The sequence below is a fragment of the Ptychodera flava genome (genome assembly GCF_041260155.1).
Source record: "Ptychodera flava strain L36383 chromosome 23 unlocalized genomic scaffold, AS_Pfla_20210202 Scaffold_23__1_contigs__length_28996876_pilon, whole genome shotgun sequence".
Classification (NCBI taxonomy): domain Eukaryota; kingdom Metazoa; phylum Hemichordata; class Enteropneusta; family Ptychoderidae; genus Ptychodera; species Ptychodera flava.
Genome location: NW_027248277.1, coordinates 12,726,976 through 12,753,348, shown reverse-complemented (window position 1 = coordinate 12,753,348; position 26,373 = coordinate 12,726,976). Strand labels below are relative to the sequence as shown.

The following is a 26,373-nucleotide window of genomic DNA, read 5'->3' as shown; positions in this document are numbered from 1 at the left end:
GTTTATGATAGACAGTTAAAAATAGGGGGTTGGGTTATAGTGACAAAGCATTTTTTCTCGGCCTTATCTGGAAAAAAATCAAGTATTACCGTTCAAAGTTTGAGGCAAGAAGAAAAATTCCCTAACAGTTTCTGATTTTTGAAACTCGGGATAATCGCCATCACTGTAATTACTCTATAGACAAAGAAAAAAGATTAAGGGAAACCAAAGTCAGTGATATTTTTCGCACTCCTCGAGTTTAAAAAATGGGCCATAAAAAATTGTGTTTTTGGAAAGATTTGCATCAATTTGTGTGTGCAAAGATCAGTGACTTAGACGCATTCTGTCAGAAATTAAAAATGAGATTGCTATCGGTACCCATCAGATTATTACACACTATCTTACCCTAAGCGCATTTATTTATTCTTTGCATTTCAATACAACTCCTGTGGATTGCAATGACTGCCGCCTGTGACATACTATTAAGTCAGGCGTGTGTTTGTTACAAAACTCATGCCAAACCTTAAACCTTGTAACAAGTAAGGAAGCAATGATATTCAAAAATATGACAAAATTTGATCATTCTTATTATACTCTTGAATTTTTGAGAAAAATCATGCAACGATGTTATCGCATTAGAGGATTCCTCAAAGTTAGATGGAAAGCGGCACACGCTCTCTGTCAGCTGTGTAAAGTACAGTTGTATCTAAAGAACGTCCATGCTTCATTAGCGCCCTTGAACATTGCCTAAGGAGAATAGCATCGTTACGCTCAGATAACCACGTTTCATCCTGTGGAACTACAAACTCGCAGGCATTAAAAGTCACCCTGTAACCAAATACACCAAAGCTGCAGCTGGCTACACTTGCCTTGGTGGGAGAGGAAATGGATAATGTTGAAAAGGGCCTCTACAATCACTCGTTCGTGATGCAGTCACACGAGTGAGAAATAAGGGGCTTATATTTTTATTGCGTGTATTGACCCAGTTTTCCGTAAATAAGCCTTTCAGGCATGTTATTTTACTCTGACACTTGCAAAGAACTATATTGACTATATTATAGGACTTCATAGGTTATGTGGGTCAACTGCTCTTGAAAGGAATCTGATGCCATCAAAAGTGGGCGGTCTTTTCTATGCAAATAAGTATGTCTTCGGCTAATGCTGACGCAAGGCGTTATGTTTTTAGTAAGGCAACGAAACATTCAATTCCAACCAAATAAATCATCTTGCTATGATTTATTTGACGACAATCATTAATTGGTCGTGATAATGAAATTAAACGGACAAAGTCGGCCAATATGCAAGATACTACTGATGCTGTTTGTAATGTTGAAAAATACTGATTGAATGGATAACCATGCATACATTCGACCCCGGTTTAAGACACGATACGTGAAACAATCAAGAAAATGAATTAAAGGTTATGACTATTAAGTGATGTTTGCCATACCTTCATTTAATATGTGTATAGCCGGGGTCAAATATATGCATGGTCATCAATTAATTCAGTATCTTTCAACATGTCAAACAGTATAAGTAGTATCTCAGACCAGTGTACATAAACTAGAAACACGTCTTAGAAACGCCAGATTTTCAAATTAGAAATAACTGGGATCTCGTGTCAATTAATTTGTTGGAACATTTCAATAAGATGATCATTATACTAAAAGGACTAGCAGGACTGAAAACATAACTTCAACTTAATTTATTTACCATCGAACGGAGTCGCCTTATGTTTGTCTTCATCAACCATATTTTATGTTCCGGTAGGCAAAAATCGTTGAAAGTCGATAAATTGTGATCTTACTAGAAATCAATCAAGAGAAGCAATCAGACACGCATTCGGTTGTCTTGGAATCAAATCACTGTTTTACTTAACAAATATTCCTTATTAAATCGATGTGGCAATTGTTGAACGCAAACTGACGATCATATGCATCACGGCAAGCACATAAGAAGAGAACAGACTGAAATCATAAGTAAAGTTAGTTTTATTATTGCTGCCATTATCGATCAATAACAGCCATTAAAAGTTCAAAAATATTTGCTTCCGATTCAGTTGAACACTGATTGTTGTAATCTTTTATCAACACACTCCTCACTGATACCATTCAACCGATCTAAACCATTTTCTTTCACCAAACTACAGAATTATCTATAACATGACGGAAATTAGAGAGCATACGGATCAAGTCAAATATTATGGGGCACAACTGTGTGCCAACTGTGATTTCTGACCAGAATGAAACTCGGGTAATGAGTCTTTCGCAAAACGAGTTCGACTTTTCATTGACCAACATAAATTTCGTTTGACGTCATCCAGAGCATCGTCATAGTAACATTCTGGTCATCATAAATATGTCTATGTCTTAAATAGTCTGTGTTGGGATAGAAATGGCCAGGTGGTTGGTGAGGGATATAGTGGTATAAAAATATTTAAAAACAAACTAGTAAATAAAGTCAAACGAGTAAAACAGATAATTTGGAGTTTATTTTTCTCTTTGCATTTTTATGATAATAGTCTACAATGAGGAACAAAATCGCTAGTATTTCGATATCAAATATTATCTTGAAACGTTATTAACCTAGAAATCGAATATCTCAGAGATATACAATAAATAAGGACGGAGAATGTATATAAAGTTTGCGGTTACTCTTGTCAGTCGGCTCCGAGTTGAACATTGGCGTTAATTTTAATCACTAGAAAATATTGATGACAAACTGACAAATACAATTTTCATTCAGAAGACCATGATATTTTGATATTATCCTACGAAGTTGAGACAGAGACAGAGAGAGAGAGAGAGAGAGAGAGAGAGAGAGAGAGAGAGAGAGAGAGAGAGAGAGAGAGAGAGAGAGAGAGAGAGAGAGAGAGAGAGAGAGAGAGAGAGAGAGAGGGGGGGGGGAGGGAGAGGGAGAGAGAGAGAGAGAGAGAGAGAGAGAGGGGGGAGTGAGGGAGGGGGAGGTAGGGGAGAGTAAAAGTAAAAATAAAACAAAACCTGAGTAAGTCTTCGTCTTTATGTTTAAATTGTCTATTTGACTTTTTACGCAGAAAAATATTGACTATGAAACCTCTGTACGTAAATTAAGTATAATTTTTAGGATTGATATTAAATTATTTGACGAATGACAAACGTAATGAATTGAAGAATTGAAATTTACTGCTTGAGTAGCCAATCAACAATCATTCGTGATAGATATCTTAAGTCAGTCTTTTCATTATTTTCGCTCTCTTAACATAGTTTTCACTCAATTTAGTATACATACAAATGCCAATCACACGTTTATTTCTGTGTTAGACGAAAATTTGTTTAAAAAAGTAGAGCGATTTTCATCATCGAACGGTGCATTGATATTTTTGAATAACTGTTATACGGTTTAATGAAGTTGTTTTCTTGTAAGTTTATAAAAATGGTGTTTCCTTTGTAAAACATGTAATTTTGCAGTTTTTTATATCCTGAAGTTATCTTGTTGAAAATAGTTTGCCTTCAATCAAATGATGACTATATGGCCTGTGACGTCATCAGCAAGGTATCATTAAATCCTATGGACTACAGGACGGTCCATATATGAGATATGTAATAACTTATTAAATGAAACAAATGAGAAATAAGAATACATCAGACGAGAGGGAATTGCTCTGAATTACCGATACAGTACATACCATGGCGTTATGTAGGCATGCAATCTGTACGTTTAGAAACAATAATAAAAAACCTATTAAACTTACATTGTTCTCTATATTAAGCCAGCACAGAAGCTACCATCATGGTTATTACAGTAACAAATCCGACAGACAAGGCTTCAGCCTTGGATTCTGTGATAAAAACAAAAAAAACAACAACAATTAATTGTTTTGCAGTAAAATGGCTTCTAGCACAACATAGCAAAGACATATTTGAAAAAAATATTATTCTCTAGGCTTGTAAATGATTACAATCAATTAGGTGTGCTGAAAATCTATGGCTAAGCCAAACTGTGAAAAGCAACGCTTGTTAGTCCGCAAAGCTGCCAAAATTAGTAGGTTTTCAAGACTAAGTGTGTTCATGCGAGGATATTTACAAGATACGATAACCTAATTTTAAACTAATGATGAATTCAAACGCGATTGGCGGAATTTGTTTCCATGACTAACTGAAAGAACTCAGCCGAAGATACAAAGTACACGCACTTTTATTATTTCCAATGCAAAATGAAATCGTAGTCAAGAAATGATCGTAATATTGAGAATAATTTGTTTTAACAAAAAAGTAAAACTTATCAGTGCCGGTCTTTTTTTCTGATTGCAAAATTAGCGATTGCAGCTTAGCAAGAACTTTCTTTTCACGTATACCTGGCGTTAGCTCTATTCTTACGATAAATTTACTATACCAGGTCCAAAGTTCAAGAGTATTAAGCAAGTGTCCTGACTGCTGAGAGTGACGTGACATGATCCTTAAATATACACTGGGGAAAATGCTTGACATACAACAATTTATTCACATATACTGATTCTGTACATTTATCACTATACCTTAAGTCTACTCGTGCGCATATCAATAAAATGCACAAGTACAGTGTAAACTTGGTGTGCAGAAAATCTGCATTAAGTGTACTCTTGTACTGCATAGATTTACGCGACGTATATTAATGTATTGAAATGATCCATATTCAAATATATACATTACGTATACCATTAATTTTGTTTTTCGTGTAAAATAATATACGTAAAATATTCTGAACGCATATCAAGCATCTATCTCTCCCTGTGAGAATTGACCCATAGCCATAAAATGATAGGATGCCATAATGCAAGGAAGAAGGGGAGTAGATGGGCTCAACACAACATACCTGTTGGGGATTCTGTCGTCGCTGTGAAAGTAAACACCAAGAAAATACATAGTAAATACAATAATTTATACATATTCAAAACAATAGTCATGAAACCTATAAGGCGAGTGTTATTTATAACTATTTGTCAATAGTTTTCAGTGCTAGGTTTTTAGGGTCCTGAAAGTGAAAGATTTAAACATTTGTTAAAACTCTCCTCCATGAAACTTCCAAGCTTTCCCTCGCCAAATCAAGAGTAAACATTTGGAATCACCTTGCAAAATTGATGGTACGGAAACAAACTACCTAATATTTACCAGTGTTTGGAATTCCAAATGAACAAAGTCCCCCTGTTATGTACGTAGGGAGCAATGTACCTTACTTTAGAGATATCCGCGTTTAATGGCAATTACACCAGCCACGTCGGTTGGGTAGCTGATACGCTTTGCATAATTAATGACATGCTAATAACGATCATACAAACATTGTATTGTATAAGCCTGTGAGTACCTACTTGCTATGCTTGGTATGACTTCAATTTACATATAGGTATATTAACTGCAAAGGAACTGACGTTGCGAAAATGACAAGAGGTGACTACAGTGTATTTTATAATTGACTCCTCGCATGCCTCCTGTCTATCCTTCAGAAGTTAAATATTTAAATAATAACACATGATTGCGAGGGCAATATCACAATTTGTTGTCTGCCCAAGGGATGGTGCTCATGACCGGAATATTGATGATGCCCGAGCCGAAGGCTCGGGCATCATCAATATTCCTGAAGGCAATTTCTCCATATTATTGCCGAAGGCTCGGGCATCATCAATATTCCGGTCATGAGCACCATCCCTTGGGCAGGCAACGAATTGTGATATTGCCCTCTCTATCATTTGTTATTTATTTTATAACACCGAAGATTCACACCAAATATCGACACTCACATAACAAAAATGAATTCAAATCACTAATTACTTTAATGGTTAATAAATATTCGATCAAACATCCGACAAACTAAAAGTGAGTGAACTTTAAAACATGTACAACTTACTTAGGATCACTTATAGGAGCATTTCTCTTTTAGGCCTAATTTGAACAGCAGAAAACAGTTTGAACATTCAACATTGGGGAATGCATTAATTTCAATCAAAATATAATATATGTAGAAATTCAAATTATTTAATTTGAATCTTTGGTTTCCGATAAAATTTTAAATGTCCAAATGGACAACTACAAAAAGGAGAACTCGTTCCAGCATTTACTGTTGCTGTCCGAAGAAAATGTGAAAATTTCCGCCAGTGATCATGGCACCCGCAAAAAGAGACGCTGCAGCAGATTTTGGAACATTAATGTTTATGTTTTGTTGGGACTGTCGACCAGACACAGGTTGAAAAGTGACGATGTGTTGAAGATGGCTAGCAGATGCAGTCGGGACGGAAGAACTCTGAGTGCAGTTTTCGCTGATGGAAACTTGGCCGGTCGTGTCAATTGCAGATGATAACGTTTCCGCTATTTGCTTCTTTTGCTGGATCGATGTATCCCTGACATACGAACTGATGCTGCCTTCGTTTCAATGACGGTTAATGCTCATGATGTGCCTATTGTTGAAGCCTGCGTCACTCAGAAGTGTGATTGATGTCGCCCGGATGCTATGGTTGGTATAGCGTTGACTCAACTCTGCTGCTGTAGATATGCTTGCCATCATCGTTGACAAGGTGTTCTTGCCTATGGGTTTATTGTCGAACCACACAGCATCCTCGGTGTTGTAGTTAGCACGAGGTCTTTGGAATAAGGCATCACAACGACGATTCATCTTTGAACGGTGCAGCTCTAAGGCAAGAACGGGACACTGAGATGAATTATTGGCATACATTACTCCGCCCGACACACCATCATCGTCGCACTGGTGATTTTTTGTTACTTCGCTACCGACTTGGATTACATACTTATTGCCGCAATCGTCCGTCTTTATCTTGATGTTTTCTGCACGGAGATCACGTTTTCCCTACCTACCACGACGACAAAAATACAACATTATGTTGAACCATACCTTGTGCAGCAGTACTCTTGCGTCCGAGTTTGAGCTACTGAAGTACGTGGCTATCTTAGCGAGATCACCGGGCAGTATAGCTGGTTTATGAACAACGTTTCCCTTGCCCTGGCTCTTGAGTTGCTTACATACAGCACTAAACATCTTTCGACTTTTGGAAAAATCTTAGCCATCAACTATATCAGTATTTCGATCATGACCATGAGGGCAGGGTCATGACCATGAGGGCAGGCAAAATCGTGATATTGCCCTAGCTCTCATGTGTTATTATTTTAATACACCGAACATGCAAACATGCAAAGACCAGAAAAATACAAAGACTTCTTCTAGTACAGTTCGCCTTTCTGAGCGTATCTTGTCAATGCCTAGTCCAGGGTTGCCGCTGAAAGTGTGCCGATCTCCTCTGTGGCGTATCCAAATTTGTTGCTTGCATAGTCGCTGAACACAGAAATTGCATTCGTCGTTGCCATTCTCGTTTGTTTGCTGTTTACTTGCATCAAAATATCGTCTAATTGTGCTGGTGACAGCTCTGCATGACGTTTCGCAGCGATAGTAGCAAGTACAAGCGAACGACAATTCGTTATGCGCAAAAAGGATGCGCAGTAAGTACAATGACATCACCATGCAATATCAAATGCAGAGGGCATCATCACGTTCGCAGAGGGTATCATCACGTTCATTTACATGTCACGTGAGTCGTGTTTAACCAATGGCAGTGCACTCTGAATGAGTGAGGTGTAATAATATAGGTTATTCACAAAATACGCCCTGTAGGGACGAAGGCTCAGTGAGTGACGTATTGGACGAGCCGAAGGCGAGTCAAATACGTCACTCAATGAGCCCGAGTCCGTACAGGGCCATATTTTGTGCATAACCCTATTATTATACACCTCCCTCCATTAATCGTCCGTATAAACTAATTCTATGGTAAATTTTGAGGAACGTGGCACGCGCGATATGAGTGGAACGCGCGCGATTGTTGAAATAAAATTGCTACAACCCCTGAAAATTGCGCGACGCGCGTCTCCCGTATTCGGGACTCCACGTACTATACGAAATACGGAAAGTTATTGGACGGTCAAACTCCCATAGGTTACGGCAGTAGGTGTATAATAAAATGTTGTTACAAACAAAAAGCATCTGGGTTACGTTTTAAATAATGTTTTCAGAGATGATAAGGACATTGAGCGCCAAATGAGAACATTTTATCTAGCAGCTAATATGCACTCGAGAATCGAAAATTTTCTCGATGTATTTTTAATGTCAAGTGCATTCTTTTCAAAATGTATTGCCATCAACTGTATGGAGGTCCACTTTGGGCTAAATACTCTGTAAATGTTATGAGAAAATTCAAGGTCGCTTACAATAATGCTGCACGTCTCTTATACGGATACGAGTAAACGACGTAGTGCCAGTTCCATGTTCGTATCAAACAGAATTGATAACTTCGATGCTTTGCTTAGAAAGCAAATTTATGGGTTAAGATAGCATCTGATGAAATGTAGCAAAACAATCGTGCGAGTCTCCGTGTTTCACATCTGAGATCATGAAATCATGGAACAACCTTCTTTTTGTTTAATAATGACAAAGTATTCAATTCAACCATTATTTTCTCACATAACTTCTCTGTGAGCTTTTTTGTAATGATGATATGGACGGCAAAGTCTGAAATAAAGTCTTGATGAAAAATAAATTAAATAAATAAACTAGAAAAAAATAATAACAAAAATTCAAATATGAAAGCAGTTAGTTTGTATCGCACACCACTCACCTGCTGTACAATTTTTGGTGCCAACGTTTGTGGCATCTGTACCGAAATCACCACAAGCCGCATTGTTTGTCGCATCAGCATCCGTCACAGTGATAGAAGAACACACTTTGGTGTAGTTTGCGCAGTTGGTGACGTCAAGGTTCAGCGTGGCGGTGAGACCAACGTAACTTCCTGATGACGTTACAGCGGATCCGTCAGGCGCGTTTGTTCCCGACGCTGTCACTTCAGTCGATTTGGTGGAACCGTCAGCGTTACTGAAGTACGCCTTAACATCGCTGGGTGAACCTCCAGAAACTGTAACAGTGTACGCTAACGTAAAGGTAACCGTGACTGCTTCACCAATGTAGAATACGTTTGCAGCTGGAGCAGGTGCTGTGACTGTCAAAGTTGAAGCTGCAATGTCACCTGAAATCACACAAATAAATAAGCTGACCAATTGACAGTGCATGGTGAAGATCAATAATATTTTTTTCATCATTCGACCACATGTCCTTAATGATGCTAATAATAAATAAAATACAAAACATATCGATCTGAATGGCATTGAGATGGCAATGTTCAGAACACCAGAATTGCATTTGATTCTTGCAGTGTATCGTTGACACACGATCTGTTTGAGTCATGACCCGAACACGTTGAATAAATGTGACCGAGTTATGGAATCATATAGTAAACGTTTGCCTTAATTTGAACTTCTTCTAAATTGTTTCCGTTGATTTTTGACATCGACAAGCTTGAAGATAAAAGACGGTTTGCTGCGGATAAAGATAATTTGACAAAACCTTTACCGAAAACCAAAATAACAAGTTTTCTTATCCGACATGCATGCTAGGAATTAACATCAAGAAAATACTTACTACATGTCTTTGTGCCGGCTTTGTCAGCAGTGGTTCCAAAGTCAATGCAGACTGCGTTGTTAGTAGTGTCGTCATCGGCCACTGTAATGGACGCACACAGTTTGGTGTACGCGGCGCAGTTGGTTGCATCGAGTGTGAGTGACGCTGTCAGATCAGCGTAAGTTGTGCCAGAAGCAGCAGTAGAGCCATCTGGTGCATTGGATCCTCCAGCTGTGACCTCGGTTGACTTTGTAGAACCAGCGGCATTGCTGAAGTACAATTTTACATCGGTTGGTGTAACACTTCCTTTTAGTGTGAATGTCACGGTAAAAGTAGTCGGGGTTGATGTACCCGCTGTGAATCCCCCTGACGTGGGGTCTGGTACCGTTACCGTCAATGCGGTGGCCGTTATATCGTCTGAAATATGAAAAAGTTCACCATGCAAACTAAACGGTGTTACGAGCAACGATAAAACGCTTGTATGGAGTAATGATTGTAAAGTAACGCAAACTTTACTGACTTACAAAGCTGACTTTCCCTCGTTGCACACTGTTATTGCCCGGGTTTTTTTTCAAATGCTTTCGCCTCAGATCAACGTGAGGTGATAGTTTACATAAAAAATTATGTCGACAAGTTGGACCAGTGTCAATTTTAGAGCCATAATTACTTCTGTCTCGCGCCTGTGCATCTACGAAAATGTGCAAAAGTTGATGAATACTCAGCTGTGTGAGTGAACAAGGTCGAAATGATATAAGTATGAAATTTAAGTATGTAATTTTAGTTAAATATAATGAATTGGTTGTTCTGCAAAACTCGTTTAGGAAAAGTTGAAGTGTCTTTTTATAAAATAGAAAATGCATCGATCTGAGTAGCATCCAAGTGGCAATGCTTAGTACATCAAAATTGCATTCGATTATTGCTATGGATCGTTACCACACGATTTGTTGGAGCACAACTCGAATATGTTAGATGAATATGAGAGCGTTAATAATCTATTGAATCCTCTACCTAATCCAATACCTAGATGTCTTTTATCGCTGTTACTTTTCATAAACCAATTCCCTTAACTATTAATATCATCGGCATGAAGGCAAACGACTTTTTGATATGGATGAGGACGATTTGACAAAAGCTTTACCTGAAGCTAACCCTTACCACAACCTGAAATTGCAAGATTCTTATCCGACGTAGATTCTGAGAAATATCAAGAAAGTGGCATTATGGTTTTTAATTGTAGGACTTCAATACTCACTACATGTCTTTGTGCCGGCTTTGTCAGCAGCGGCTCCAAATTCAATGCAGACCATGTCGTTATTAAAGTTGTCATCGGTAACTCTAAAGGAAGCGCACAGTTGTGTGTAGTCGTTGCAGTTAGCTGCATCGAGGGTGAGCGAAGCTTCAAGACCAGCATATTCTGTTCCTGAAGCTGGAGTACTGCCATCTGGTCCTCCTGATGCTGTGACCTCGGTTGACTTAGAAAGAGTGTTATCATCAGTGAAGCACACTCCTACACTGGTTGGTGTAACAGAACCAGAAACTGTGAATGTCACGGTGAAAGTAATCGTGGTGGCTGTACCCACAGTAAATCCCCCTGATGTGGGGTCTGGTGCTGTTATCGTCAATCCAGTGGCCGCTATATCGTCTAGAATGTGAACAATGTCAAATCATACAAAACAAACATTGATTACGAGCAACGATAAAATATTTGTAAGGTGTTGTTATGGAAGTAATACAAGCTTTACTAACTTGCAAAACTGGCTTCCCTTGCTTTAAAACATCACCTGTTTAGGCCTCGTAACATCAAAGGTGATTGTACGCACCATAATATGTGGACAAATTAAATCGATGTAAATTGTATTTTATAGTGATAAAGTTACGTACGTGACTGTCCAAATGTGAAAGAGTAGAAAGCAGTTTAACGTACGCATAAATACTCACCTTGGGCCCGGCACATTGCTATGCACCCGATAATAGCAAATACCACAGTTACAAACGAAGACCTAATAAAAAATATTGAAGTCTCGAATTAATAAACAAGATAATATGAAAGAATATTCTGACGATTTATTAATTCTAAGGACTATTCGTAATCCTATATTGCTCTTGAAACGATTTGACTCACTTCAATTCGGTGATGAAATGTCGGATTTTACTTCACGTTTCCGAAATGACAATAGACTTGAGAACTGGTTCAACTTACTTTACTTGTACATATTTATAAACCATTGCTCTACTTATAAATACCCTTTCAGTGTTCAAATCTGATAATTAGTTGGAGATGGCAAATTAGAAGGAAAGAAAACCAAAGCCACTTAAGTATTGGTTAGTGCACAGTATAGTTAAGTATTGCCTCGGAAATGAAAGACATACACTTTTGTTCAAATGTTTCTCAATGAACGATTCAACCATACTCTTACCAAATAAAAGATGAAAATCAGGGGGGCAACATGCAAATTGTGGTGCTATTGAAACAAGAAACCGGACATTTTGAAGTTCAAAATGAGCACCATCGCGGTGTTAACTCCACGGGCAAGTAAAATGTCCGAAAAACTAAGACTGCAAAATGTTTTCTTACTCCATGAGCTTTAAAATGAGCGCCAAAAAGTGGCAGATCAAAAGAGGAATAGTAAAAGTTTGAAGTCGGTATGTTTGTCCCTGAGGCGCTTTCTGAGTTGAAGACGTGCGCCATAAACGTACGCTGTATTCTCACCGAGACTAAACATACGCTACATGCCTTAGCCAGCTATATAAACGAAATGTTGGCCCGGCCTACTATCACTCCCAGTCATAATCAATTAACCGCCTTAAATTGTAGTATTGAAAACTAAATCAACTCGATGAATTTCTAAAAGAATGAAGTTATTTCATAATGCACGAATTGTGGAGTCTTCTTACTGCTAATAATTCGATAATTGCAAATATAAAATTCAAAAAATGATAGTAATTTCAGTTAAAAGATCGAAAGCCGCCCAGTCTACCTCATCGTAGTCGATGTCACGTTAAGAAGGCATATAAAAAGAGTACCTCAATTATAGCGACCAAGTTACCCCCTCAACTTGTTGATATCGATAGTAACATAGAATTTCAGTCCGTGTCGCTGGCATGTAAATACACCTCATAAATTTGTGTATCGCGAAGAAATGGCAAATGTAAATTATCACAGGGTAATCAAAATAAATGGTAATAAGACATTAGCCAAAAAGAAAAATATATACCCAAATCCACATCCCTCAACGGAACTTCTAGAAAAAGCATGCATTTTGAAAGTTTCTCTTGTACACAATAATTTGCTATGGCACCTGAATTAAATCTATTAGTTCGTATAGAAATAGTTCGTTTATTGACTCACCTCATCTTGTGAAGACAAATTGACAACAGTTACCTGGAAAGTAAAAAAGACAGAGCCGACCGAAAATTGATATACAAAGATTTTCATAACTCATTAAGTAGTATAGTGAATATATACGTTCACTGGGAACCAACTTAAACATAGACATTGACTGGAGTATAATTTACTTTATGAACAATCTCTTACCGAGAAGCAAAATGTTGAAATCAATCATAATCACGATCAAAATTATTATTTACGAGTATAGATCCCTTTTCTAAAGATGATCGAAATCTCTCTTAGTCTTCATCGAACTAAAAATATATTTTATTAAACGGGGAACGGCCAGAGTGTTAAAGCATCAGGGCACTGAAAGACAAAATCAACGGATGAGAATTCAGAATCGCACTTTTGGAAGGACGTTGATCTTAACGGGTATATCTTACCCAGAAAACATTTTTTAATTTTTTGTCAATAAATAATAATAATACTATTCCCAAGCTAGATGGTGGTGTTTTGTCCTTTTTCCCGTTGACCAATATTAGTGAAAAGGAAAATGTTTGGAGCTTGATAAAAAAAGCCTCGATGAGGAACGCGTCCATTTCTGTGACGTCATAAGAGTTGTTCGTGAGTGTAGAACGGATAAGCTATACACACAATTGCAGAATGGCATCTATCTCAAGTTCTGTCTATAATTTGGAAAGTGAAAATCACTTTTACGACGAAATTTTGTTTGGAATGATTGATTTAGAGGGTAGCCACTGATGAAGAGTCTAGTGTTACAGTTGAAAATGATACCATCGGAAGTGTTGTGAGCGTAGATTTTGTACCTCAGTTCACTCAATGTAAATGACTTCTTAGACCAACTGGCTGCTATTAGAGTAGGTCAACGCAAGCAGTCCACAGCTTCACAAGAAATCTAGATCTACCTGCCTGTTCTCTACAAAAATTATTAGACGAGCACATAACGTTTATCAGGCCTTACTGCCTATGGAATTGATCGACTGCTTTCCTGCAGTACATAAATGAAAACGCCCGAGATTCCAGGCAGACCCCGGTCGCTTGGCTTTTGAGTCTCGGCGCATGACACCAAGGCCACCGCGTTGGATCCCCGCATCGAAACATCGAAAAATGAGCTTACTAGTGTAAATTGCGTCAATATCATCTCACCATAAACTTTATAGTCGATTGATTTTATTCAAATTCCTTCAATTTATTCTGTTTGATGTTTATATGCTCACAAAGTTGGGGCAAGTCCAGTCAGACACCAACGCGTGGCAACGCACGGAAATATTCTGAGCCAATATGGCCGCAAACCCCGTTTTCATTTATCGCCGATAAATTGGCTAATCCCATACTCGACATTTCTAACTGAATTCTGATTGATTTCTGTTCAGAACACTTTTTATTGTTTACCCAAACATACGAACTGAAAAGGTTCCAACCCTGAAACTGACAAGATGCAGTCCATCGGAATGTTGATTGAAAATTGCCGGTTATCTCGTCGGGCCCCTCGGGGCCCTAATGTATGCTGCACTCTGGACCTTGCCAAACGGTGAGCTCGCCCTTGCTTGGTTCTGAATATTTAACTTACTACTATTTTATAATTAATGTTGCAAAAAGCAGACCTAAACGACCGTATATAGAGCCTGGAAAAAAGTGAAAACTTTACACAATGCAATTTGTTATCTGAGGTGGTGAGCCTGATTCGACCCTAACAATACGCATCACTCCTAATCATGTTCTGGCTATAGGCTATCACTTCCTGCGTCGAACAGATTTACAGCTGTAGCATTTTAGACGTTATAATGTAGTACAGTTTATCAAGTAGTACAGTTTAGGGAGCTACTACTTATGAAATGCTTGAGCCTCATTCATAGAATATGCTGGGTCGGTCGGTTTCATGTCCGGGCATGCTATTCGTATACAGTACACAGCAGTTGAGCTTGCTCGGCATGGGGTCAGCTGCTGGTATATAATCACACTGACACTCAACAGACCATAATTGGCGTCATCAAGCTTGACCGAGACTGAAAGCCGCTTTGAAAACATTCTTCACTGCAGGTCCCACATACACTTTATGTATGATGATATATATGTAAGTCTACTTTTTAACTTAAAAGGTAGAACTACTAGTTTCCGGCAGTTTGAAAGTCTAGCGATATAGTAAATCTGTAAAAGCAGATCTTGTGAAACATAGCAATCTCACAATAAATGACTTTAAAAGCTCACCTGCAAGTTACTGTACTTGATATTTTCCCGAGTTGTTTCTTTCGGCTTTTCCCTTATGGTACAAACACAGAATGGAGGCATGCTTTATACATTACGCTTAGCAACAACTGAGGGTGTGACTTTCTGTCATTGGGCAAATATTATGAACACTCGTTTCCAATTGGTTGCGTGTGTACAATTAAGAATACTGGTTGGGCTGTCTTCCCAAGCATGCTATTGTGACACATGTCAATGCCGAAGCATTAGCGTCGCATTTCTTCTGGTCAATTATTTACGCCTAATTCTTTACGCCAGTTTGTTGCCCGGCGACGCCGTTCCTAAAAGCGTAATGTATTTCAGAACAACAAGATCTTCAAAGTACCATTAGGGGACGACTGCATTAACTTGCATGGTACCTGAAACCTGAGTCCTTGCCTAAGCAACTCGGGTGACAAACAGAAGGCTTTTAATCCCCAAGGTGTGAATGTTCCATTTTTTATGTTTATGTAATCCAGCTGGTGCTATTGTAGTGCCATTGTAGGAAAGGCAGGTCTGTGAAATTGATCCTCAAGGGAAGTAGGGTATTCCTAAGTTAATGGAGCCTTCCCGTAATGCACCTTTATGGCACAACAATCAACCATCACTCATTATTACTCGCCCCTATTCAAGTGATGTGTTTTTTCTGTACCCAACAGAGTGAATGTTGACAAGAATTGTCAAGTTCCGTAGAAACCACAAGATCATACAATAATGATTGCAAACCAAGAAGAGTTGATGTTTTTCCTTAAAACCCCTAAATGGTTCAGTTTTAGAAATGTCAGATCGGTTTTAAAAATCAAGAAAGCATTTTGGCCCATCAATGGAGATAGAGTCTTCAAGGAATACGAGTGTTGGAAGTTTAAGGTGAAGTACTACAAATTACGTGAAAATTAAGTTGTGGTGTCATTTCCTTGAAACTTTGCACAAATATTCTTGGAAGTTGTGCAAGTGCAAAAATGAAATACAAAATGGGGGTCATCACGCTCGTTTCCATGGAAACGGACGTTAGAAATAAATAAAAATGATATAAGTCACTTAAACTAAAGAAAGCAATTATAAAAAACTTAGTAAATGAGTTAATTTTAATAAATAACAAGACTTAAGATCCATATCTATCGAATGTATAGTTTTCATGATGTTTGTAAAGAGAGTTTTACATAAGTATCGATTACAAAATGACGATATCGAAATTATATCACTACATAATTTTCGAACTTTTTTCCTGTCGCTCTGAATGGTGTCATTTTGACCAAACTTGGCGAATAAAATCCTAACATAATACCATTTTGTTTACACTTTTAATAAAAGGGTGTCACCACGCTACTTTTTACAATATCTCCAGGTGAATGGGTAACATGCGCCATGTAAATGGGCGCAAAATGTTAATTTTGTCGCTCATATTGAATAAAAACCAGCTTCCTAGGGGGTTAAAATATGACAAGGTTATAGGTCACATGTATTTCTAAGAGTCTGGGTCAAAAAAATTAGGTAAAAGCGCAATTTCAACAATGACAGGTGATGTTAAATACATGCGCAACAAAATAACCCATTTGCGGCAGGCTTGAATTAAATCTGCGCAGAAACATTCTAAAGCGTGTGCGCGTCCGAATTCGTCGCCCTTTACCTTAATTCCAGGTTTCCCTAATTTGTCTATGAAGCATCTAGTATATGCTTCGCTGTACTCGCAAGTAACTTTTTGTCGTATCTACTACTTTAAGCCGCACATGTGTGTACATCGTTCGATCCCGTGCACCAATTTTAACTTTTTCAACGATAGCTCAATTATTATTTTTTTCTCCTTTGAAGTGTCTGCAAACATTATGCTGGAAATTAGACTCAAGATATGGCCTACACATCTTCGTAGCTACGCAGAAATGGTGTAAATAGTGATTTTCTCTCATATATCACGTTTGACTACCTGAATTACACAACTCACTTTTGTTCAAGCAAAGATCAACAAGTGTTGAGCCTCGGAATTGTAAAGACACACTTGCTGAGTCTTCACTTCAACAGACTCGATGCACACCGACAATAGTGTCGCTGAAACTTTTCTACCATGTGAGTGAACAGAGCGTTTCGCATCAGTACGCATTAGAATCATCGACAGAAACGCTTTGCAACTTTTGTGTTTTCCTGTTTTCACATGTGTTGAAAAAACATTTCACCGAGACACATTTCTTTGTAGACATTATGAAAAATTGTACGTACAATTTTCCTGCCAGTTGAATAGTATTTTTGAACTATATGAATTATAAAATTGTTTGTTTATTTGGGGGTGATAACTGACTGAAAAATCCATATAGGCTTTAATTGGCATGTGGTTGTAGTAGGCTATTGTCTATATTCTGCATTGTTTGTTGACGTTCAGTAGACTGTTCTGGTAGGCAACCTGTTTTCGTGTACTTGCTATTTATTTCTCTCTAGAAATTCACTTGTCAAAGTAAAAACTCAATGGGGCTGCTGTGAGAACACACTTTGCATTATTAGTTAACTATATAGTATGGTCGCTGTAACTACAACAAACAGTCATACATATATGATTGAACCGAACAACTTCATTCGCCACACTAAGACAGTAAAGGTCATAAGATCACTTATTCATAAGAAAGTGGGTGGGTCAATGTACGTGTTCTCACTTGTGTGCCTTTGTCGAAGGAAGCGGTACCCCTGACATACTAGCATGATCCCTGTTCGCCTACGAAATGGGAGGAATACAACAACATGGACTGCTAGTAGGGAACGTGACAAGCATTGCTGATGGCATCTCCGATGTTACCTGTCTTTGAATTTGGCAAATACTTCGATGCCACTTGTTGACATATTTAGCAAACTGCAGAAGCACTTTGCCTGATATATTGAAAACACACTTTGATTTAGTTACGTTTGTGACAGCACACATAGAATGTGTTCAAGTTCTCATGCAAAATTATTGATGAGCGTTATTCACCGTGGGAGAGTGCTGTTATTGTGTGCGACAAACATTGCTGACGGTTATGTCCGTTGTTACCTGGTAACATCTGATACTTATAAATTGAGCCTAGAATGGTGGCATGTCCATTCTTGCCTCTCTATATTTTATTGGAGGACTGTATTAAGCTTGTGTGACGTTTAACAAATTGGTAATAAAGCTTGCATAGATGGTGTTTATTCGATCAGAGAATGCATAAAACTCAGTGTTCTTTGAGTCGTGAGAACCTTTTCGAGTTATCTTCTTACACTAAACCGCCGATTACCTTTACGACTACTTGGTGAAAGTTGAAAGAACTGCTGTAACCTGTCCCTACATTTTCATTCATGTCACAAATTTAGCATTCACAAGATATCACTACCTCAAGTAATGTAGAATATTATGCACTTTTATTGTTGTTGTTGTTGATGCTGTTATTGTTTTTTTGTTTGTTTTTATTTTCTTATTTATAACGAATAATATTGGATCACACCATTTATATTATCGAATACTTCAAGAGTTTTTTGCGAAATTCTGTGTGATATTTCTTGAGTGAGATCACATTAAGTAAAACGATTTATAGAAAAAAAAAGATTGCATTTCCAATATTCCGGATTCTGTTTTCCGACTGTTCGTCAAAATTTAGTTCTTGACATTACAGAAAAACAGAATAGATTGAAATTGGTCGTTTAATGATGAACAATATAAAATTTATCACATTTTACCATATTGAGAAAATTATGCAATCCTTTGCCAATTCAAAGCAATGACTTTAGATTTGAATACCGTCAATGTGGTGTTTTGTCCGGATAATAAAAAAATCAGAATGGAAATATTACTCACATTAATATTATTTGTAAGTTTATAGCGTTGGCCGTTTTCTTTCTCGACATAGGTATGACAATAAATCCCAAATACTAGCTGTGACAGTCAGCTTGTAAAATGAATACATAACATAATACATAACAAAATTCCCCACAGAATGAGTTCTGATCGGGTTCTGATTGATATATGAGTGATAATTATATAACCAGACACAGTAAGAAGTATTACTAGTACACTATATCAGTCCTAACGCTTACTGGCGTTAGGCCATATGCCCACTTTCCAACTCAAATGGTAAGGGTTCAAATGACCAACGTTAGACTTTCTTGGCTTTTTCCAGCCACGGAAGAGTAAAGTTCTAGGAACAAAAATATTTTTTCTCAACATAGCGCGATACAGGCATACTTGCAAGCTCAAACTAGTACCGTTGATCTTGATGTTACTCGTGTAAATAAAGTTTTCTTTGTTGCAAAATGAGATATAACCGTTCAGATTTTATGTCCCGGTAACGATATTAAATAGAGCATGTAAATATCGTTCAGGTATCTAAAAGAGAAAATTGATGCAATCCTGCTGTAAAGTCGCCACTTATGTCACATGTGGTAGAACTTATATGATCATCTCAGCGTCTGTATTCTGTTTCAGGGTATTGGTACTTGTTTGTATGGGAACTTGATGTAATCTGTTAATGTCCTGTACATGGGATGTCATGATTGTCTTGACCCTTATGTGCTGGAATATTTTGTAGATTTATCAATACTGACTCCACGCCCTCAATGTTACTTCGAGTTATAGAGTTTTGAAAGCGTTATCTTCAGGGTGAGAGACATCTGCTATTATACATTTAAGCACACATTCGCTTGCTTATTCAAATGAAATCGCTGAATAAATTTATAAAGACAAATGGTTAATTATTTTCAATGGTCACATGTGCGTATAAACTGACAGTGGCAACGCCTAATCAATGAACATGCTTTAAATTATATGACGTAAGAAGATGGCTTTATACAATGTCAATAGTATTTTGTCAGCGAAAGTCAGTGTCGACAAGTAGGCAAGATCATTTGCATTTTATGAGAAGTAATACGCAGCAGTCAAGGCTAGTCAAAGGACATATACCTGATTCTTTAGTGTCAACATTCTAAGCCTCAGAAGCAGCCCGACACTAGCGATCATTGTCAGTTTGGTTATGTTGTAAATTCTCAGCATGATTTCAAGGACTTGAATTTTGTTTTCAAAGTGTACCTGAAAAAGTTCGCGGGAGGTGGGTTAGGATCAGCTGTCCGGTTAGTTGACCTTGGGAGCGGTAACTAGCCACGCGTGAAAATTGCAGACTTCAATGTCTCCAGAGATGAATATACAGGATCGACTAAGAGCCAAAATGTGCCTCGATTAAAACACTAAGCACATGTATTGCATGTATATAAGTTCTCATGTGGACTGGCTCCACCCTAGCACACTGATGAGTATGACAAAACTCCTACAGTGGTTCAATACTCTGTCACGAGTCCCTTAAACTGTAGCTCAATAAAATTCGGTCACCATGACAGGATCGGCCGGAAACGTCAATACTCATTCACTTACTTGTTTTCTCAGTTGCCTCTACTTTAATGTGTCGTCATGTTAAGTATGTGCTCTTCTCCAGTCGCCGGGGGCGTTCATTCTAGGGTAAAAAAGTTATTTGCTTGGTCTCTGAACATGCTTGCGTCAAATCGTTACCGTGAGCGCGGTTCCAACAATTTGGTCAGCTAACCTAAAAATGATATTGTGTGCCTAAATTTGAATTTTATAGTTCAATTGAGTGTCTTATGAATATATTTTTACATTTTTCGGGCACAAATGAAGGCACGACTATATAATGGCTATCCGGAGATGAACAAGTATGTCAATGATCGACATAAAACCTATATGCGCCTCGATTGAAAGCCCAGCCACATTTGCTCCATATATAAGCTCCCTCGTGGACAGGTTCCACCCTATCGCACATATGACAAAATCCTTACGGCGGTTTAACATACTGATAAATGAATATATTCAAAGCTTGCGAAATAGTTTGAATTTAATTAGAAACTGACACTTCAAACTTGTACAGCATATCAAGTCACATTCCAAGCCGTCCTTACATATAAAGGGGGAATGCTATGAAAATTCAATACTTTCTCCTTGGTATGCCAACTCACAACGTATGGTAAATAGTGATATAGCGAAGACTTAATAGACTTTACAACTTGGCTAATCCCTACCCCTAATGTTTCAATAAGTCAGCGGGTTTTATGAATTCAATACCTGGACATGCTGTAGAGTTCATTAGACTTTACCAAAGCAATGAATACCGGCTATACCGGCTCATTACTCATAATATTTTTCGATGCAAATTAAAACATTGAAGGGCAAGTAAGTATGGAAACTTTGAAATCACCTACGACTTGAAGTGTACTATATTGAACGATGGTATAACAAACTCTAATGACGATCTCGACAAACGTGCATACGCATGCAATTTTATGTTTCATTTGCTGTGTTCACGTTCAAGCATACTTTTTTTTCTTGAGCACATGGTTTTTTAAATCAGCATTTGGTGGTAAAACGCGATGATTCCATGCCACTTATAACACTTGACCATTGCTGCTTTTGCATAACGTATACGTACAGTGTGCTTAAATTGGAATAGTCGTTTTAAAATGGAGTGAATTAGTAAATAAATTACTTCGCTCGTTCGAAAAGAAAAACAAGTTTGATTATTTAGCCAAATATGTTGTTATATCATTCAGATTTTCCCACAGTTAATATTTTTAGAAGTCGAATGTTTTTCTTCTGACGAATTTGATCAATCAGAATCTATAAGTCTCAGAATACATCACAAGTTTAAAGAAACGAAATAGCATATTTGAAGCTCTGGGTGACTGTAAGTGTTTGACCAAGGGTGTATGACAACAGTGCAATCGTTTTATACACATGTACATCTCCGGTAGAAAGTCTCCGCACACATTTGGAATCAGCTAGCTTTAGATGTAAATTGCTTTTAATGATCGGTCAGCTGTGTGTGACAAAGTCCACGACAAGTTTGAGTGACCATTAAAAATGAAAAACCTTTCTTTGTTAAACAGGCCGCCAATTACAAAATATAAATCGTAGATGAGCGTCAATGTGGAACAATTTATATGTATTTTATGTCCCATGTATACGTCTACCTCATTCCGCGATACTGCTTGCATTCCGCGATACTGCTTGAATATGTAAGGACGTTGAATTGATAAAATATTACCGAATTCTTATGAAAATAGTCTATTCACAATACAGTCACTACACTCTTCGCGAATGGAGTATTTTCAACTTATATAAAGGAGATAATTTACAGAATTACTATCCAGATAATGCGATATGGTTATCTGTTAAAGTGAACATATTAACAGTCGTAGCCGTTGCCGGAAAGACACAAATAAGGCGTATATGTCGTTTAGGACAAATCTGACCTGCAAGAAGAATAATATCAATTATCTTAAAGTGAATCATGAATATTTAGGATATTAAAGATTATGATTTACTATGATATCGTTGGTGTTTTTTTAAATCCAGTACAATCTAAGCCCTACATCCGTTTAAATATGCTATCTGTATTTTTTTGCCTTTTATCTTCTCCAAAATGATCGGAAAATGTTTACTTTGTATTTGGTATTTTTGTTATTTTGATATTGGCCACACCTTCTACTATAAGCAACCAAAATACCAAGTCACCTTCACATTGTGCTAATATCATTCGTCAAACTGCAGGGTCATCAAGGCCAGCAGAACTTTACACTTCTTGATTTTATTTCCAGGACATGTAATCTTGCTTTTCAATTTACAGCTTAAAGTTGACGTCTCAGGTAAATGTATTGTTCATGTAAAAAATGTGAATATATCAATTAGCGAAAGCTGAGACTTTTAGAGGAAGCACACGATGAACTTGCACATAAAATGCTCTGAAATAATCACAAATAAGACTGAATTTAAGATTTGATTTTAAACCTTACTTACACCAGTATTCATTGGCAGTAATGCAGGTATATTGAGTACCAAAAGTATGAAGTCAATTAACGGTTTGTATGAGATGCAGACTTTAACAGAGGATCTCCTCATCAATAAAAACTTTGGTCTTGTAAATTGATAAATATTTCTCCCGGGAAACTGACTGTGATGTGAGTTTGAAAATAAAGTTGAATGCTAGATATGTGTGATTTTGTGCCTTTTGCGTGCCTTTAATGTTAGAATAAAGACACTTTTTCATGTATGCAGATATAAGGCTTTGGGAGCGGAAAAGGACAATAAGTATACGTAAATAGATTCAAACGAATAGATCTTAACAAATAGCCTGCGCCTGCCGTTCTTAGATTACGGTTATGACAAGTCAACACAGTGCAAAGTTTAAACAACTTGATTTTCCTAGCAATTACTTTCAATCTCAAACACAAGCGATGCTTTACTACAATGTTGAACATTGTTTTGTTTGGTAAAGACGTTTTTCGCAAGACAGCCGGGTTATCAAATTTGATCTTGCCGTTCACGCCCCTGATTAGCCAAAATCCCCTGAACCTTTACACAAACGGTACAAAATAGTACATTGTATGTAAGTTTACTTACCACTTCATTTCACAGTCTTGGTTTCGGTTTCGAGCGGGAAAATATAATGAACTATCCACAAGTTCCCTCTTTCTGGGTTCACTTTGGTCATTCATTCCACGCTTTGTCATTAAATTCCATCCTGACCCCATTCCTCGGGATCCAAACTTTTGGCAGTTGCCTGACCTTAGCTCTATTTCATCAACTGCCCCCTTTTCACTCCAATTGCCTTACCGAAGGGGCCCTTGCCAAATTTGTAGTGTATGTGTTATTTAGTTTGTCATTTAGCGTTGTTTTGAGAGAAGTTTTTAAACTTATTTAATGTACAAGCAGTTCTCCATTGGTTCCCCTTTATTTGCAATAAACACTGTTAGTTGATAACAATGTAGTTGTGGCGTGTTTCAGATAATGGACTATCCATAAGAGTTACCTTTTGCCGAAGGGATTGTTATGTAGGTCATTTCCCCCACACTCATCATGACCTGAGTTCAATTAGTCTAGAACATTCTCAAGGTCACTGCCCTTAATGACCTCACAACCTTGAATTCAATTAGTCATGTTTGGAATGTTCTGGAAAGTTGATTAGTTGTGTAAGAGAGATAATTTTAGAACAGTAATTAGCATGTCAATAAAAGTTCTAGATTGTTCTTATATGCCTTTATAAAAGGGACGTGCACAGCTTCCAGTCAGACTTTTGGGATTGTGTCTCTTGTGTGTTACTAAACTCCAGCAGTAGTCATTCTCAAGACTTTTCAAGACCTTCACTGCCAACGCTGGATTTATACTGTGGACTTTGTGCAGCTTCAAGCCTGCAAAGACTTCATTCATCCAACTGACTGTTACAACTCTGAGACTGGAGCTTTGCCGTCCCAGCTGAGATAAGTAGTCTGTACACTTTAAAGCTTGTACTCTATCCCTGACTTAGCAATTAGTTTTATTTTTGTAATAAATTTTGTTTAAACGTTAGCTGCTGAGTTCACCCTTTTGTTCGTTTCCTCTGCACGTAACAAATTGGGGGCTCGTCCGGGAGACGAATATTTTGAGCCGTTTGACAACATTTTGCCTACCTTTTCAAAACTACTTTACACTGTGAACTCAGCGAAATTCAATCATGGCGGAATTCAAGCCAGACGAATTTATGGATGACCTCGATCAGGACACATTTAATTCCCTCAGAAAAGACAACCTCATTGCACTGGCAAATTTCCTTAAAGTAGATGTCAAAAGATCTATGCGCAAGCGGGAAATACAGTTCAAGATTGCAAAACATTTAGTTAATTCTGGCCATTTTGAGGAGTCTGCCTTAAAAGATTATGAGCCTGAGTCCTCCTTCGAACTCAAAAATTAGAATTAGAAATACAGGCAGATTTGGAGCTTAAGAAATTGGAATTAGAAAAGGAAATGAAAGAAAAAGAATTGCAAATGGAAGAAAGACAGAAAGAAAAAGAAAGGCAGGAAAGATTAGAAATGGAAGAAAGACAGAGAGAAAAAGAATTGCGATTAGAAGAACAGCGATTACAGGTAGAAATAAAACGTTTAGAGCTTGGACAGTCAGGAAATTCTTCCCTTCAGACAAGTTTGACATCACTAAGCATTTCAGGTTAGTTCCCCCTTTCCAAGAAAAGGATGTTGATAAATATTTCCTTCATTTTGAGAAAATTGCTCAGAGTCTGAATTGGCCTAAGGAGTCCTGGTCTATGCTTTTGCAGAGTGCTTTGGTGGGTAAAGCCAGAGAAATTTACATTCAGTTGTCAGTAGAGCAGGCTTCAAATTATGATTCTGTGAAGGAATTAATTCTCAAGGGCTATGAGTTGGTGCCTGAAGCTTACCGTCAGAAATTTAGGGATTGTGAGAAGGTGAAGGATCAAACTTATGTTGAATTTGCTCGAACAAAAGAACAACTGTTTGATCGTTGGTGTTCTTCTGAAAAGGTCAGTCAGAATTATGACAAATTACGACAGCTCGTTTTGATTGAGGAATTTAAAAGGTGCATCCGGAGTGACATCAAGACGTTTATCAATGAACAAAAGGCAGATACATTAGAGGTTGCTGCACGTTTGGCCGATGATTATTCATTGACCCACAAATCTTCATTTCTCAGCAAACCATCCCAGTCCTTTTCATACAGAAACAATGCAGGTAAATTTAACTCGTCCTTTTCATCCAAGAATTTTTCAAAGGAGAGTAGGAAATCAAATGACAACAGTTCACAAAATTCAAGTAACACTTCCACATCATCAAATCCCAAGTCTCAATCTCCTTCTGACAAACAGTTCGGTACACTTTCTTGTAATTATTGCAAGAAAGACGGCCATTTAATGTCAGAGTGTTTCAAATTGAAAGGAAAACGTGAAGGTCAAAGTGGTCAAAGTGGGTCTAAGCCCACCGGCTTTATTTCTTCATCAACTCAATTAGAGTCTAATAATGTGTGTAACACATTTTCTGAGGTTAAACCCCTCTTATCCCCAATTAATGAGGTCAAGGTCAATTCTTCTCAAGATAGCATTATGGGTATTTCGAACCATTTATTCATGATGGTTTTATATCACTTTCTAGTGATTTCTCTTCCGCTACCCCTGTCAAAATTTTAAGAGATACCGGGGCTTCCCAGTCTCTTTTGTTGGCAGATACCCTGCCGTTTTCTGAAAAGTCATTTTCAGGTTCTAAAGTTCTTATTAAGGGGGTAGATTGTAATGACTACATTCCTGTTCCTCTCCATAATGTCTATTTGTCTTCGGACTTTGTTTCTGGACCTGTGGCTTTAGGTATTAGGCCTTTTTTGCCTTTTGAAGGGATTCACCTTCTTCTTGGAAACGACCTTGCTGGGGACAAGGTCATTACTAATCCACTTGTGACTGATAATCCTAGTTTAGATCAGGATCCAGAGCCAATTGAACAAGAGATACCCGATTTATTTCCTTCATGTGCCATTACTCGAGCCATGTCAAAGAAAACTTCCGAGAATCAAAATACTCTCAAA

At 37.7% G+C, this 26,373-nt stretch overlaps 1 protein-coding gene across 1 annotated transcript; it reads right to left on the bottom strand.

Annotated features, from left to right (window-relative positions):
* Positions 1 to 1,953: 1,953 nt before the first annotated feature.
* LOC139123944 (mucin-22-like) lies at positions 1,954 to 15,090 on the bottom strand. The gene is made up of 9 exons (XM_070690091.1): positions 15,005 to 15,090; positions 12,794 to 12,826; positions 11,383 to 11,444; positions 10,697 to 11,086; positions 9,466 to 9,861; positions 8,609 to 9,013; positions 4,810 to 4,830; positions 3,710 to 3,796; positions 1,954 to 2,749 (listed from the first exon to the last, which is right to left on the bottom strand). Exons 2-8 carry the CDS (start codon positions 12,796 to 12,798, stop codon positions 3,723 to 3,725), a joined length of 1,353 nt encoding a protein of 450 aa, XP_070546192.1. The 5' UTR covers positions 12,799 to 12,826; positions 15,005 to 15,090; the 3' UTR covers positions 1,954 to 2,749; positions 3,710 to 3,722.
* Between the last annotated feature and the right edge of the window lie 11,283 nt (positions 15,091 to 26,373).

Coding starts and splice junctions, on each gene's coding strand:
- LOC139123944 (XM_070690091.1), bottom strand. Junction 11,087..11,382: donor AGCAATGTGCCGGGCCCAAG/GTGAGTATTTAT, acceptor TTCACATTCTAG/ACGATATAGCGGCCACTGGA. Junction 9,862..10,696: donor AGCCGGCACAAAGACATGTA/GTGAGTATTGAA, acceptor TTCATATTTCAG/ACGATATAACGGCCACCGCA.